General features: G+C 33.0%; 2 protein-coding genes across 4 annotated transcripts in view; one reads left to right on the forward strand and one right to left on the reverse strand.

The window, feature by feature from the left end:
* The window catches only part of RASA1 (RAS p21 protein activator 1), a 107,940-nt gene that overhangs the window by 85,135 nt on the left and 8,626 nt on the right, over positions 1–14,179 (forward strand). The window contains exons 12-20 of the mRNA XM_061189425.1: positions 2,169–2,256; positions 4,300–4,377; positions 6,103–6,260; positions 6,772–6,848; positions 8,172–8,344; positions 8,878–9,037; positions 10,158–10,300; positions 11,709–11,824; positions 12,589–12,675. Of these exons, the coding sequence (XP_061045408.1) occupies positions 2,169–2,256; positions 4,300–4,377; positions 6,103–6,260; positions 6,772–6,848; positions 8,172–8,344; positions 8,878–9,037; positions 10,158–10,300; positions 11,709–11,824; positions 12,589–12,675 (1,080 nt within the window). The remainder of the gene's footprint in view (positions 1–2,168; positions 2,257–4,299; positions 4,378–6,102; positions 6,261–6,771; positions 6,849–8,171; positions 8,345–8,877; positions 9,038–10,157; positions 10,301–11,708; positions 11,825–12,588; positions 12,676–14,179) is intronic.
* Positions 8,122–14,179, reverse strand: part of CCNH (cyclin H) — a 40,569-nt gene continuing 34,511 nt past the window's right edge. For all 3 annotated transcript variants that reach the window (XM_061189421.1, XM_061189422.1, XM_061189419.1), the window contains exon 11: positions 8,122–8,297. The gene's annotated coding sequence lies outside the window, so the exon portion shown is untranslated. The remainder of the gene's footprint in view (positions 8,298–14,179) is intronic.

A 14,179-nucleotide genomic window follows, 5' to 3' on the forward strand; every position in this document is an offset into this window, starting at 1 on the left:
GATTTTCTACTTTTCAACATCTTGTCATTCTGTTTCTCTTTTAGCGATAATGTATCTTTTTTCCTTCAAGGTGTACTGTATTTCATCTTTCTCTGGAAGCTTTGAGATTTTTCCTTTCCTTAGATTTTCAAAAGTTAAACCAAATATGCCTACTGTAAAAAAATATATTTTTTAAATGTATCTTAATGTTTGTAGAGCTTCTTCAATCTGAGACCTGATGTCTGTTGTCAATTTTGGAAAATTCTTCATTAGTATCTCTTTAAACAGTTCTACTGCCACAGTCTCTTTAATCTTCTGGGACTCATGTTACATGTTATATTCCTTTTACTATGTCCCATGTGTCTATTAAACAGTTTTCTATGTTTCTCATAATTTTTTTCCTCTCTGTGCCTCAGGCTGGATATTTTCTTCTGATTTGCCTTCAGCTCACAAATCTGTTCTTCTGTAGTTAAATGCATTTGTTGAGGTCTTAATTTTATTTATTACTTTTGCCACTTTAGAATTTCCATTTGATTCTTGTTTTATATATCTAGTTATCTGGCAGAATTCTGTCATCTTTTTTTTTAAGCACTTTAATTACAGATATTTGAAAGTTGTATCTGTCCTCAATATCTGGATTATATGTAGGTCTTTCTTGTTTGTTTTTCTTTCGGCTTTTCAATCATTTGATCCCGATTCCTGTAATGTCTACTTATGTTTGACTGAATAGTGGATACAGTGTATGAAAAACTGTGGAAGCTATGGATAATGTTATTGTCTCCAGAAAGGACTGTTCTTTTGCCAGATAAGTTAGAGTAGGGGTAGTTCATATTGATCCCCTCAGGGATCAACTGGAGGTATCGGTGAAGGCTGTTCTATTTCTGGTTTGCTCTTATTCTGAAGGCATAGCCCTTCAGGGGTCTCAACTGAAAGCTTTTTCATTTAAAGGCCCTGAACTCATTTGTCTCTCCCAGCACTGTGAAACTCTGAATGTGCTTCGTTAGCTTTTTAGCCTCTTAGATGCTGTTTTCTGCTTATTGCCCCAGATTCCTGCCCTACACGGTTTAGGAATTGGCAAACACCTTGAAAAGAAAAGCTGGACAATGTCAGTCTCACCTCACTATGATCTTGGTCCCTTGAGTCTGAGCTGCTTGTTCTTCAGTGACTTCAAACAGTTGTGTTTTGTTTGGTTTATATTTTATCCTGCCAGGAGGGTTAGTCTGGTACAAACCACTTTCAGTATCAGAAGTTTTCAATTGACATATTCCATTGTTTTATGGTATTCTCAAAGCATTGAAGAGATGGTTTTTTATCTTTAATAAATGTTAAGCTTGTACTCTGGATATTTTGCTATGACCTTCTAACACTAAAGTGTAAGATATACTCTTTGGTTAAAGCAAGAAATAGAAATAATATTTATTGAATTTCAAAAACTTGAAGGCCCTTATTAAACATTTTATAAACATTTTCAAAACTAGTTGGAAAGGCAGCACATCTTCAAAAAAGATATAAGCTACTATCTAATATTGTACTTACATATCAAATGAATTATACTACAGTCCATACTATAGGAAGATAAGAACTAATATTTATTGCACACCACTGTTAGGTCATTTGATCCTCAAAATAAGCTTATGATGTTTCCATTAAAATGGAATGAGGAAAAATGGCCAGTTGTAAAAAAAAATTTGAAAATAAGTAAAATTATAAAGAAGAAAAATAAAATCACCCACAGTCTACTGAGAGATAACCATTAAGAACATTTTAGGCCTAAAGAACATGTCTAGTCTTTTCCCAGTACATATAAATGTATATTATATATCATCCTGAAGCACTGAGTTTAGTAACATTTGCTTTAAAGTCTTTAGCTATATGCAATTCTAGCACTCCTTCAATTTTATTATAACTTTTCTATTTCTAATGCCTTTTAAAATTAATCTACACAGTACTGTGAAACATTTTTAAACTTTGATAGTTTGATAAAATTTCAATAGTGCAGGCAAAAAGCTTTCTAAAATATACGCAGCTGACATTCTTCTTAGTAATCTAGTACAATGGATTATTTCTCTAAACTAAGAATTTTGTTAAGTTTATATAACTTACATAATTATATTGTGATTTTTTTTCTAAAGTTAGTGTAAAGTTGGTATGTTAAACTTCCTAATAACTTTTTTGTTTGTATTTTAAAGGCCAAACTGTTTTCAGATAGTGGTTCAGCACTTTAGTGAAGAACATTACATCTTCTACTTTGCAGGAGAAACTCCAGAACAAGCAGAGGTAAGTTACCTGTTTTTTCAACTACTGTCAACTTTATTCAGCCCATGTTTTCCTTTTTAACTGGAATAGAAAGCTGTTGCATTTAAGATAATGTGATAAAAAGGATGCCTGAAATCTAATCATGTTTTATTTTAAGGAATGAGAAACTTTCATGTGCAAAAAAAATTTTTTTGAAAGAAATGCAGAAAAACACAGTGTAGGGTTATTAGGAAAACTCCATTGTAAATTGACCTTTAAATGGGCTATGATGTTGAGTCCAACTGAGAATGTTCATTGAAAATCGTCTCTGCAGAAAGGTTATAGATATTCTCAGTACAGTCAAAAAGGTAAGCCAGTTAGTTTTGCTAATAAGCATTGTTGTTATTCACTGGTTGAACTGTGTCTAAAAATAGAAATTCAGTCATCACAAGGAAAAAATTTTGAGGAATTTTCTGGTTTTCTCTAAGTCTAGATATAATGTTTACTTTCAGCACTAGCCATTGATCCATGTGCAATGCCCTTATTAAAACTTTTATTAAATTTTAAGTAATGCTGTGAAGAAATGTTTTTAAAAATCTTTTAGAAGTACTTTGATTTCTTTGAACCATAATATTTCTGGGGTGTTTAGAGGTATTTTGTAGAAATATGGCTATATTTCTTCTGCTTATACTCTATGGAAGGAACCCGTAGGTAGTTTTAGAGGTGAAAGAAAGTGACTTTGTTGAAAAAAAAGAAGATAATTTGCCAACCCTGGATATGAGGCAGATGCTCCTAAAACCCTGGATCCTGGCCTGGGCCCCTGACTCATAAATTATGAAAATATCTTAGGGTGTAGAATAAATTTGATGAATGAGCCTTTGTGTTTTATGGCTTATAATTGAATATCATTTTTCCATCATGGAAAAATATCTCAATTGAATACTCATTATTAACTTATAATACACATAAAACCTTGTTTTGTGGGTATGTAGCCCTAATTTGCAAAAATAAGGCTCATAATATTTTGCTGTTTGACTTTTTTTTTTAAATGTTAGATACTGAGTTAGAAAAGAAACTTAAACTAGAGTATCCTATCTTCCGGTTATTTTATCATGTTCTCTCTTTCTAAAGATGTGTTACCTGGATGACATTTCAATGTGTTTTGCATGCCTCACATAAATATAACATTTTCTTATTGGATTTATCTATACTCTTTCCATATTCTGTTTCCATATATCCCTTAAAGTTCAAAAATACCACTGATAGTCCCAGTTTTTTATTACTTTGGTGGCCTGTGGTATCTCTGGTTATTGTCTTCTCTTTCTAAAAGCTATGGTAATTGATTTAGTCTTAAGTTTGCTCCATTAAAAGACGTTCTCTAAACACTGACAGAGTTCAGATTCATTGAAATAGTCAACACACTAAAGACCTAATTGAGTGAAGCAGTAGTACAGAGCTTTCTAGAAACGTGTGCCAAATAAAATATTTAGATTTTTGATAAACCTAAAATTGTTCTCTCCTTTCTCCAGAGTACTAGATCATTAAACATTTTAGAATATAGCTGCAACTTAATATTAGGCTGAAATATTGTTTTAAATATAATGTTATATTTGAAAGGCTTATAAATCACCCAGACCCCTTATACATTTCTACCTATATCATGGTCTAAGGTAAAGATTAGAATGTTTGTCATCAAATCAGTCATCACATTATCAATTGGTTTTGCAGTCAGCCTTCCTTTCACAAAATGTATCAAGTTCAATTCTGCTTTAGGGTGCCTCATGTTTAACTGCTTAACTACATGTAAATTTATTTTCTGGCTAATTATCACTCATTGGTACTTAAGATTAACATAGAGATTCTACAGTAATACAATCAGTATTTTACAGAATTATATTGTTTTGGTCACTGTTTTATTTTGTTGGAGCACAGATGTGTTTAAAGCACAGGATACTCTGAGTTTAGAAATGGCAGTCTAGAGAAGGAAGGAACTATTGAATTTGGGGGAAAAACCCAAACTGTTGATTGGAAACTGCATAAACTATTGTGTACTATATTTCTTTGAAATGCTGTTATTTTTCATAGGACTGGATGAAAGGTCTGCAGGCATTTTGCAATTTACGGAAAAGTAGTCCAGGGACATCTAATAAACGCCTGCGTCAGGTGAAACTTGATCTTTGATTTGTGATCGTCACAAATTTGTGATTGTATTTTGCTTTATCACTTTGCTCTTTATTTTTATTTCTCTATGAACTATTTTGGGCAACATTTCAAACACTTTAGAATTTTTGAGAGGTGAATCTTTTCAGGCATTTTAAAGCCATGCTCCCACTTGCTTCAGCAGCAGGAGAAATAGTTATTTCTTTATGAAAGAGAATATTCTTTACATACTTGCTGGATACTTAGCCCATAATGCCATCTTTTGAATACGTACCATGGACTTTTTTTCTTCCACTTAAAGTAACAATACCAAGCCAACAGCAACAGAAACTATTCTGTTCGGCACTATTATTTTTTTTTTTCTTCAAAAAATTATTTTGGCCTGTGTCAGAAAGGTACTTACTGAAAAAATCATCTGACTGAAAGTACTAATCCTGGTAAACTTCAGGGTTTTTCATTTTATAGTAATTGCTTTTGAAACCTATTATATAACTTATGGGTAGTATCCTATCTTATTTGAAACCTTCACATGCCTGCATGTTCATTTATGGAGAGTTAAGCTAGGCTTTCTCTTTCATTCTAGGTATGTAAACTCAACTTTATACCCTCCATTTCTTTGCTTTCTTCTTTTAGTTATCCCCAGATAATTGGAAAAAGTTAGGTAAATTTAATATTCTTGGAGTTTTGAGGAAAGTTTCTTTTTTGTACAGTATTTATTGACTAAAGTGACTCTTGTTTTACTTATGGGAATTTCCAATAAGCTTGGTGAATTTAACATACTGTTCTATTGGAAGTGGATAAATGGTTATTATTTAGATGACTGAAAGTTTTATTCCCTGTAACCAGAAGTCTGATACTTTCCCCAGGGACATTTAATTATATGCATAATCACTATGTGTTCTCAAAGCATGTTTTAACATTTTGAAAGCTATGGAAAATCAGATTCAATTTTTGTAGATTGTATCTTGTGAGAAATTTCAGGCATGAAATTATTTGTAGGTATAATATTATATAATCATAATGATATAATAGCTAACAATTTCTTGAGCCCTTTTTATGTGCCAGGTACTGTGCTTGTGCTTTTATACATATTTCTAATCTTCACAACAACTTGCAGTGTAGACTTTATCCTAATTTTATATCTGAGGAAGCTGAGGCTCATAGAAACTGACTTGTGCAAGGCCACACAAGTAGTACGTGGCAAGAGGGAAAGAGAACCTGATACTAGAAGATAGATGGTTTAAGTTCTGCATCAAAACTGAAAAATAACTTCGCTTTTTTGGATCTGTATCCTTTTCTGTAAAATGAGAAGGTAGAATCAGTATTTTAAAAATATTTTCTAGCTGTGGAACTCTGTATAGAAAGAAAAGCTTCCAGATGAGCATTATATAGCATGTTAGATTTTGATTTGGGTGGTAACAGTTATTTACTTAAATTAATAAAGAATCCTCTTCTCAACTTCATTTTCTCTGAACCATTGTTTTATAGCAGAAAAGGTGTATTTCATTATTTTTGCAGGAATGTAATTAGAGTAATAACTTGTAAAATACAATTGTATTTATTTTTTTAAGTGGGAAGAATTTATTAAAAGGGAAAATATAACTGAAGGTCATGTTTTCTGAAAAAAGGGGAAAATAAGTCACTATTTTGGGTTTTTATAATAATTGCCTTTGAAACCTAATGCATAATTCTTGAAATCTGGGGTAACAATTTCTGTGTTTTCTTTAGGTCAGCAGTCTTGTTTTACATATTGAAGAAGCCCATAAACTCCCAGTAAAACATTTTACTAATCCATATTGTAACATCTACCTGAATAGTGTCCAGGTAGCAAAAACTCATGCAAGGGAAGGGCAAAACCCTGTATGGTCAGAAGAGTTTGTCTTTGAGTAAGTCTTATTTTATCATTACATTTGATGATTTTCTTTTGCTGTAATGCATTTTCTTACCTTTTTTTATTTTTTTTAAACTCTGTATCTAAATCACTCAGAACACGGTGCCAAGCTCAGGCATTTTAATAATACACACTTCTTTTTTTTTCTATTGTATTTGTTCACTTTTACTAGTAAAGTGCTATGTCCTTGGTTTTTCACCTAGTTATTAATATGAATTACCATTACTGATGAATCCAAAAACATTTACTAACATACACAGACAAAATGTTTACAAGGGTTTCCAGGATTTACTCGAGGAAGTTAAAGATGGTAGGGAAAGTGTAATTTGCTTGTCTGTATTCCTGTGTACCAAATAAAAAAACATGTTTTGAATCTAGTTTTAAATCTAGCACTTTCAACTGGGTTAGCAGCAGAAATAGGGAGTTTATTCGATACTAAGAATAAAGGAATTAGATAGTTTTATGCCAGGACATTTTCTTAATTCTTTTTCTCCTTGCTGCTTTAGTGATCTTCCTCCTGACATCAACAGATTTGAAATAACTCTTAGTAATAAAACGAAGAAAAGCAAAGATCCTGATATCTGTAAGTTGACACAGAAATTTCTAAAGTAAAACAGCATGTTTTATATACTTTGGAAATTCATAATCAAGTATAGTCTAAAATGGAAATTAAAAAGGTGTGTAAGCAGTGTAACTTGAGATAGCTTCTTTTTGTACTTCTGAAAGTATTGATTGCTGTATCTAAAACAGAAAAAATAAAAAGACCAAAATGGCTGAATTGTATATACTGTAAACTTAAGCCCTTAGGATTAAAGTAGGATCTGCTCACCCTTCCTCCACAATGTGTAGGAAGAAAAAGAAAACAGTAACAGTGGTCATCTTTCTGTGGTGCTTCCTTATCCCTTCTTCCTACTTTTTAGGTTTCTCCTACTTTCCTATACTTTGCATGTAAATGAAAAAAAGCACTCTGTTAAATTTTCTTCTTTAAACTAGATTACACTGCTCACTTCTGGTAGTCAGTACTGGTTCTCGGCAGCACAACTTTTCCCAGCCTGTTTCTGAAACAGGCGGCAATGGGATTTAGCAGTTCACACCAGAGTGAACTAGGTTAATCCTTAAATACCTTCTTAAAAATCAGGCTTAGGGGAAAAAAAAGTGATATGTTAACAGAATCAAAGCCTGAATTTTTTGCTATAAATGTTTATTCTGTAATTTCTGTACTATTAAAATGCTTAACATTTTTAGTGGTTCCCCATTATTTTTAAGATAAAATCTAACCCCCTAGTAATGATACTCATTACCCTTTCCTGATCCACTCCTCCCCACTCTTACTTTCACTGTGTAATCTTTTGTATATCCTTCTCCCCAGCTACACCAGCTTTCTTATAGCTCTTAAATTGTCCATGGATTTTTAAAACCATCCACCATACCTTCTGTTCAGACTGCACACACTCTTTTTTCTCTCTGTTTCTACTTAGCTACACTTCCAGATCCTGTTACAAGTCAGCTTAAGGGGGTACCTGTTTGGAATGGATGTTTAACCTCCACAGAATGAATTAGATATTATTTCTCTGTACTTCATTAGCATATACCACTTCACAGCACTTAGCACAGGGTATCATAATTGATTTCTTGCCTCCTTGGCTAGACTGTTACCTCCATGCAAGTCAGAGACTATATCTTAATCATGTCTGTATCCCACATCCCTGCCTATCAGAGAGTCTGGCACATAGTAAGCATTCAGTAAATGAATGAAGTAAGCATTTAGTATTAAATTTATATTACTGAAAAGGCCTTTAATAAAAAGCATTTAACACTATAGATAAGATAGAACATTAGGAAAATTTGTGTGACTAATTAGTGTCATCTTTTCAGACAGTAATCATTTGATATTTTTCTGTCACAGTATTTATGCGCTGCCAGTTGAGCCGGTTGCAGAAAGGGCATGCCACAGATGAATGGTTTTTGCTCAGTTCCCATATACCATTGAAAGGTATTGAGCCAGGATCCCTGCGCGTCCGAGCACGATATTCTATGGAGAAAATCATGCCAGAAGAAGAGTACAGCGAATTTAAAGAGGTATTAAAGTTATTTACCAGTCCAATTATTTTTAAAGGCATTATGAAAAATAATTAACTTCCCCCCCCCCCAACATCCCTACTGGAGTATAATTGCTCCACAATGCTGTTAGTCTCTGCCGTACAACAAAGTGAATCAGCCACACGCACACACATATCCCCATATCCCCTCCCTCTTGCGTCTCCCTCCCACCCTCCCTATCCCACCCCTCTAGGTGGTCACAAAGCACCATCAGCACGAGCTGATCTCCCTGTGCTATGCGGCTGCTTCCCACCATACCCATTGAGTTAAATATAGTAATTTCATAGTTTAGTGGCACAGTGACAGGCAGAGAAGGTTGAAAAGCCTTGCAACAGTATGACATTGCTTTTAAGAGACTATAAATATGTAGGTTACAAACTCATTGTTTTTAATAAATTTATTCAGTAGAACATATTCCTAAATGTATACATAGGGAACGTATTTCCTGTCAATGTTACTGAGAATGCTTAATGCTGTATACTTTCAACAATCTTTCTTGATGTCATTTTTAGCTTATACTGCAAAAGGAGCTTCATGTAGTCTATGCTTTATCACATGTATGTGGACAGGACCGAACACTACTGGCTAGCATCCTACTGAGGATTTTTCTTCATGAAAGGCTTGAATCGTTGTTGTTATGTACACTAAATGACAGAGAAATAAGCATGGAAGGTACAGTATGGATGTGTTAGTGTGATACTTTTAAAAACTGGTTAATGATTAGATTTTACATATCAAGTATATATGTACTCTATCTTAGAACATATTAAATAGTTAAATCATTTTACAAAGTTGCTCAGTTTTTCATTCATTAAAAATTACAGTTGGAATGTCATTTCTGATTCTTAGGCTGGCTAATATGGGGGGGGTAATGTCTCTAATACAACTTTCTGTCATGGCAAATTAGAAGCCGTAAGAAAGTGACTTCCATGTCCAGATCAATGGCTCATACTGCTTGATTATTAAGAATAGTTTGGTATGCTTACCATGTTCTCGTTTGTTTTTTGCTTATAAATTCATTGCACAAAAGTTGGGTGTTAGCTGCATTTTATTTCTGGCTTCTATAGGTAGGTAGTTTCCAGGCAATTTAGCTGGACCCACAGTAGTTTGTAACAGCTTATAAATATGTCAGAATAACCCATTGCAAACCAGCCCTTTGACTCAATAACAGTACTTGCTTCTAGGTTCCCCAAATAAACTGTAAAATCTAAAACTATTTCCTCCTAATCATAGAAAATATAAAAATATATAGATTTGTCAGGAAAGATAAAGTGGTGGTACATATTTTACACTGAGATTGTCTTTTCTGGCAATATTTGTGTTTTAGGATTTTATTAAAAGTCATTAATAGCCATATTTTAGGCAAATAAGTTAATTTATACTGGGGTTTTACATTACATTCTTGTTTGTAAATTAACTCAGATTTTTCAAAGCGTGGGCTCAGTGGACAGCAAAGGTGGATTCTGGTCCTAGTTTTGTCACTATTTGGCTCTTTAGTCTTAGACAAGTCATATAACCATCCAGAGCCTTTGTTTGTTCATATAATGTGGCAGTGTTAATTCCTTCTCCCATTTATGATCTAATGAAGTGAAGGAAGAGAAAGTCTTTTGAAGAGTTAAGTTTATAGGAATACAGGATGTCATTATAATCAATATTTAATGCTACATGCAAATAAACATACTTAAATGGCTATAATTATTTGAGGAAAAAATGAATTCATTTAATTTCCAATCTGGTTCACATTAGTACAGTCCTTTACAGATAATTTTTTAATATATATATATTTATGTAGATGAAGCCACTACCCTATTTCGAGCTACAACACTTGCGAGTACCTTGATGGAGCAGTATATGAAAGCCACTGCTACACAATTTGTTCATCACGCTTTGAAAGACTGTATCTTAAAGATAATGGAAAGCAAGCAGTCTTGCGAGGTGAGTATTGCAGCAAAGAGCATATTTTAATAGGTAATGCTTTATAACTAACTGCACTTCAAGGAAAATATATTAGCTGTCTGAAACTGTTCATCAGAACAGTTATACCTTTTGTAATACGTTTAGAAAAATGTTATGCAAAACAGACTTTTTAAAAAAGATGTACTTTATTTGGAGATTAAAAACCTCAAATTGCACCAGAAATACATGAAAGTACTTTATCATTTCTCCTGCTGTACTAATGATAAAAGTGTATGCTACTTTCAGAAAGTGTGCAAACATAAATTGAAGTTATTGTTAAGAGATTTCTGTTGTGTAAGTTCTATGTGACACTTGCTAATAACATCTAGGTTTCTCCTCAAAGGTTTTTTTGAAGTGGGGGTGGTGGTGGGAGGGTCAGAGGTACAAGATAACCCCCTCAAAAGCAAATAAAAACATCCTTTTAGATTATTGAGGCTTCAGTGTAAACTCATAACAAACCATTATGAAAAGGAGTAGAATCTCATTTATATGGCTATTCCATCATTTTATTTTGAAGGCAGAGCAACTATAGAAGGATATTAAATGTATTTTTTATGTCTGATACAAAATAAAGGGACTGCTTTTGATAATGTACACTGGAAGCACTCAAAATGTTAATTCTGCAGCAAGTTGTCAATTTTTACTAATTAAGGGGAAGAAATGGATAATTTAGTGTTGAAAACCTGGGGTTAACACCATAGTTGGTCTAATAAGTGTAAAGGATACAGAAATGCAGGAAGTCTGCAGAAAGTCTCTGGATGTTAAATCCAGGCTAGGGAATTTAGATTCCTATAGATAGATTTTAGAAGTTACTGGAAAGTTTTTAGAAGGGTTCATGATGCTGCCTCTGAGGCATTTGGTATTTTACTAGTCATTTAAAAAGTCTTATTCAGAAAAACCTATTTTAATCAGTTTTTTTCCTCAAATAAATAGATTTAAGATAGGTTTTATAATAATATATGGTGATCTTTCTTTCCAATTAAATACTCCTAGTGTATTTGTGCATGTGGCCACTGAAGCTGGGATTTTTTTGTCTTCTGGTTGGGAATATTATATTTAAAATAAAGTCTAATACAGTTTTGTGTGCCTGTAAAAATCTGTGGTAAAATGTGGTAAATGAATAAAAGAAAACTTTATTAATGGTATTAACCCAAAGCAACTGAAAACTGTTGAATAATCATTGCTCTTCAGTTGAGTAGATGAGAATGGTAACAAGTCCATTAGGAGTTCCACAGAGCAAACCCCAGTGAGCCCCACACCACCACCAAAAGACTAATACAGTTTGAAAAATGGAAAAATAGAGAACCTTGAAAACAAGTGATTACCTTGATTCATTTGCATTTATCATTGCCAAGATGCATTTATATTGATTTATTCCTTCTCTTAGTTAAGTCCATCAAAGTTAGAAAAAAATGAAGATGTGAACACTAATTTAGCACACCTATTGAACATACTTTCAGAGCTTGTGGAGAAAATATTCATGGCTTCAGAAATACTTCCACCGTAAGTGGTGAAATTTTAATTTGACAAGAAATTGTATATTTGCATTTTAAAAAATTTGTATTTCTAAAACATGTGTAAGCTTTTCCACTGTCCTGATGTTATTATACTCTGAAGAAGTTAGGGTTTTTAATCTTTACACGATGAATTGTGTTTAAGGAAAAACAGTGACTTGAAGAAACCAAAGTGAAATATTTGCATTAAAATAAAACAAATCATGTTTTTATACAGGCCAGTATGTCTGGTTTATATAGTAACTTGGGGAAAGAATAGAAGCTTATCTCAGATTTGAGGAGGTCATAAAAGACATATATTTCTCCAGTCTGTAGTTGAACATTTTGCTCAAAATGTACACGAGATAATTACTCGGTGTCTGCTTAGCGGCTTCCGGTGTTAGTCAGCTCGCTTATTCAGGTAGAAGTTAACTTACATTAAAATCTGTCTCCCTGGAACCTGTACTTATTAGTTCCTCTATATCCTCATTCCAGTACTTTTTCATACTTTTCTTTAACACAGAAGTAATCTAAAAATGGTAGGATTTCTTCCAAAGTAAATGTAAAGAATTGGTTAAATGAATTGATGATGAAAACTTTTTAAAGTTTTCCTTATCCTTTGCTAAATATCACTACTTGTAACAGAACTTTTTTGGGGAAAATGGCCAGTTGCATTTAAAAATGTCATGTATTTCGTAAATTAAGCTTTAGGCTGCAATGAGATCAGTATTTTCAATTGCTTTCTGTATTGAGATGATTATGTTATTTTGGCAGGACACTGAGGTATATTTATGGGTGTTTACAGAAATCTGTTCAGCACAAGTGGCCTACAAATACCACCATGAGAACAAGAGTTGTTAGGTAAGACTTACTGTTTTGTTAAATCATATAGCCTGCACTGAGAGTCAAGTGGATAATTGTGAAAATGTGGAGACTAACAGTATACAGTATACAATTCAAGACCTTTTGACTTTTATGTCAGAGCCCTGTTGAATATTTTCTGAATTCAGATAGCTCCTAAACTTTTACTTTGTGGGTTTTTTTTTGTTTTGAAGTTACCATGAGATACTTAGCTAGCAAGCTACCTTTTTGCATTTTCTAAAAACCTGAACATTCACTGATGGGAGGAGATAAAGACTGGTTGATTTGTGCTGAGTATGAAAAGCAATAATTGAACAATTTAGATATTAATTGGTTTGTAACAGTTTGTGACTCAGGGCTAATCGCCAACCAGAAGCTACTTAGTTCTGAAGCTGTTACAGTGTGTTCATTGTGCAGTAATTAGGAGGAATTGCTTTGTCAAGTCATAGCATTTTGTAGCTTATATAGGGGGACTTTGTTGTCATTACGGTAACTTTTCCAATGAGGAAGCAGATCTGTAGAGATTAAATTGTTTGCTTAAGGTTATACAGAAAGTTAGTGGCTAAGGCAGAACTAAAGGCAAAACATCTAAGACCCAATCTAATATCCTTAACACTCTTGTACGCTTTTGTTAAGCACAAGAATTCAGGAGTCTAGTAATAAAATTTATCATATAGAATATATGCTGCCCATCATGTTATACACTATTAAAAAAAAATTGGGCAACTACTGAAGACACCAATATCATATAATTAGTTTTGAAAATGTGTGTTAATCCTGCCCCCAACCTAAATCTTGTAAAGAGGCTTCTACTCTTTTTACAGATAAAATCTCTCGGTTAGTAATGATATGACATAAATGTTTAAGAATTGTAGATTCTGTATTTCTTGGCTTTAGTAGTGATTGAGAGGAATAGAAACATATTACAAGCATATAATGTTGCAGCACAGTTGTGTGTGATGTAAATGAAAACTTTTGTTAAGTTTCAAACAAGTATATTTGTTAAGCAAATAGCTGGAAATTCTGCTATGTGGATTATTTGATACTACAGGGTCTTTTAAGGGGCATTTATGGCCAAGGTGGTGATTTCTATCCCTAGTTAAGCTTTTAAATATATGTGTAGATACCTAGTATCCCTCTTAAATTTAAAATCACCTCTAAAAATTCCCAGAAAGTAGATTTGCACACTGAAATTCTTTTATGGTTCGGTGTTGCTAGGTTATATTTCAGATTCAAAGACAAAGATATAAAAATGTTTTCAAGCAAAATTTATGCAAGATTCTTCATAAATTACCTGCTATAAAGAAATCTAAAGACTTACTAATTGTATATTAAGAATAAATGCTATCTGAGAAGCAACACATTAATTTTTCTAAGACTCCCCAAAATTAGCAAACAACATCATTGGGAGGTAAATGCTGAGAAGTTGGGTTATTCACTCTAATAGAGAACAGAGACTGTGTCAGTTATTTTAATCTCTAAAAGGAATTTTATCAACTTGGAA

This window comes from Eubalaena glacialis, chromosome 4 (genome assembly GCF_028564815.1).
Source record: "Eubalaena glacialis isolate mEubGla1 chromosome 4, mEubGla1.1.hap2.+ XY, whole genome shotgun sequence".
NCBI classification, from domain to species: Eukaryota; Metazoa; Chordata; class Mammalia; order Artiodactyla; family Balaenidae; genus Eubalaena; species Eubalaena glacialis.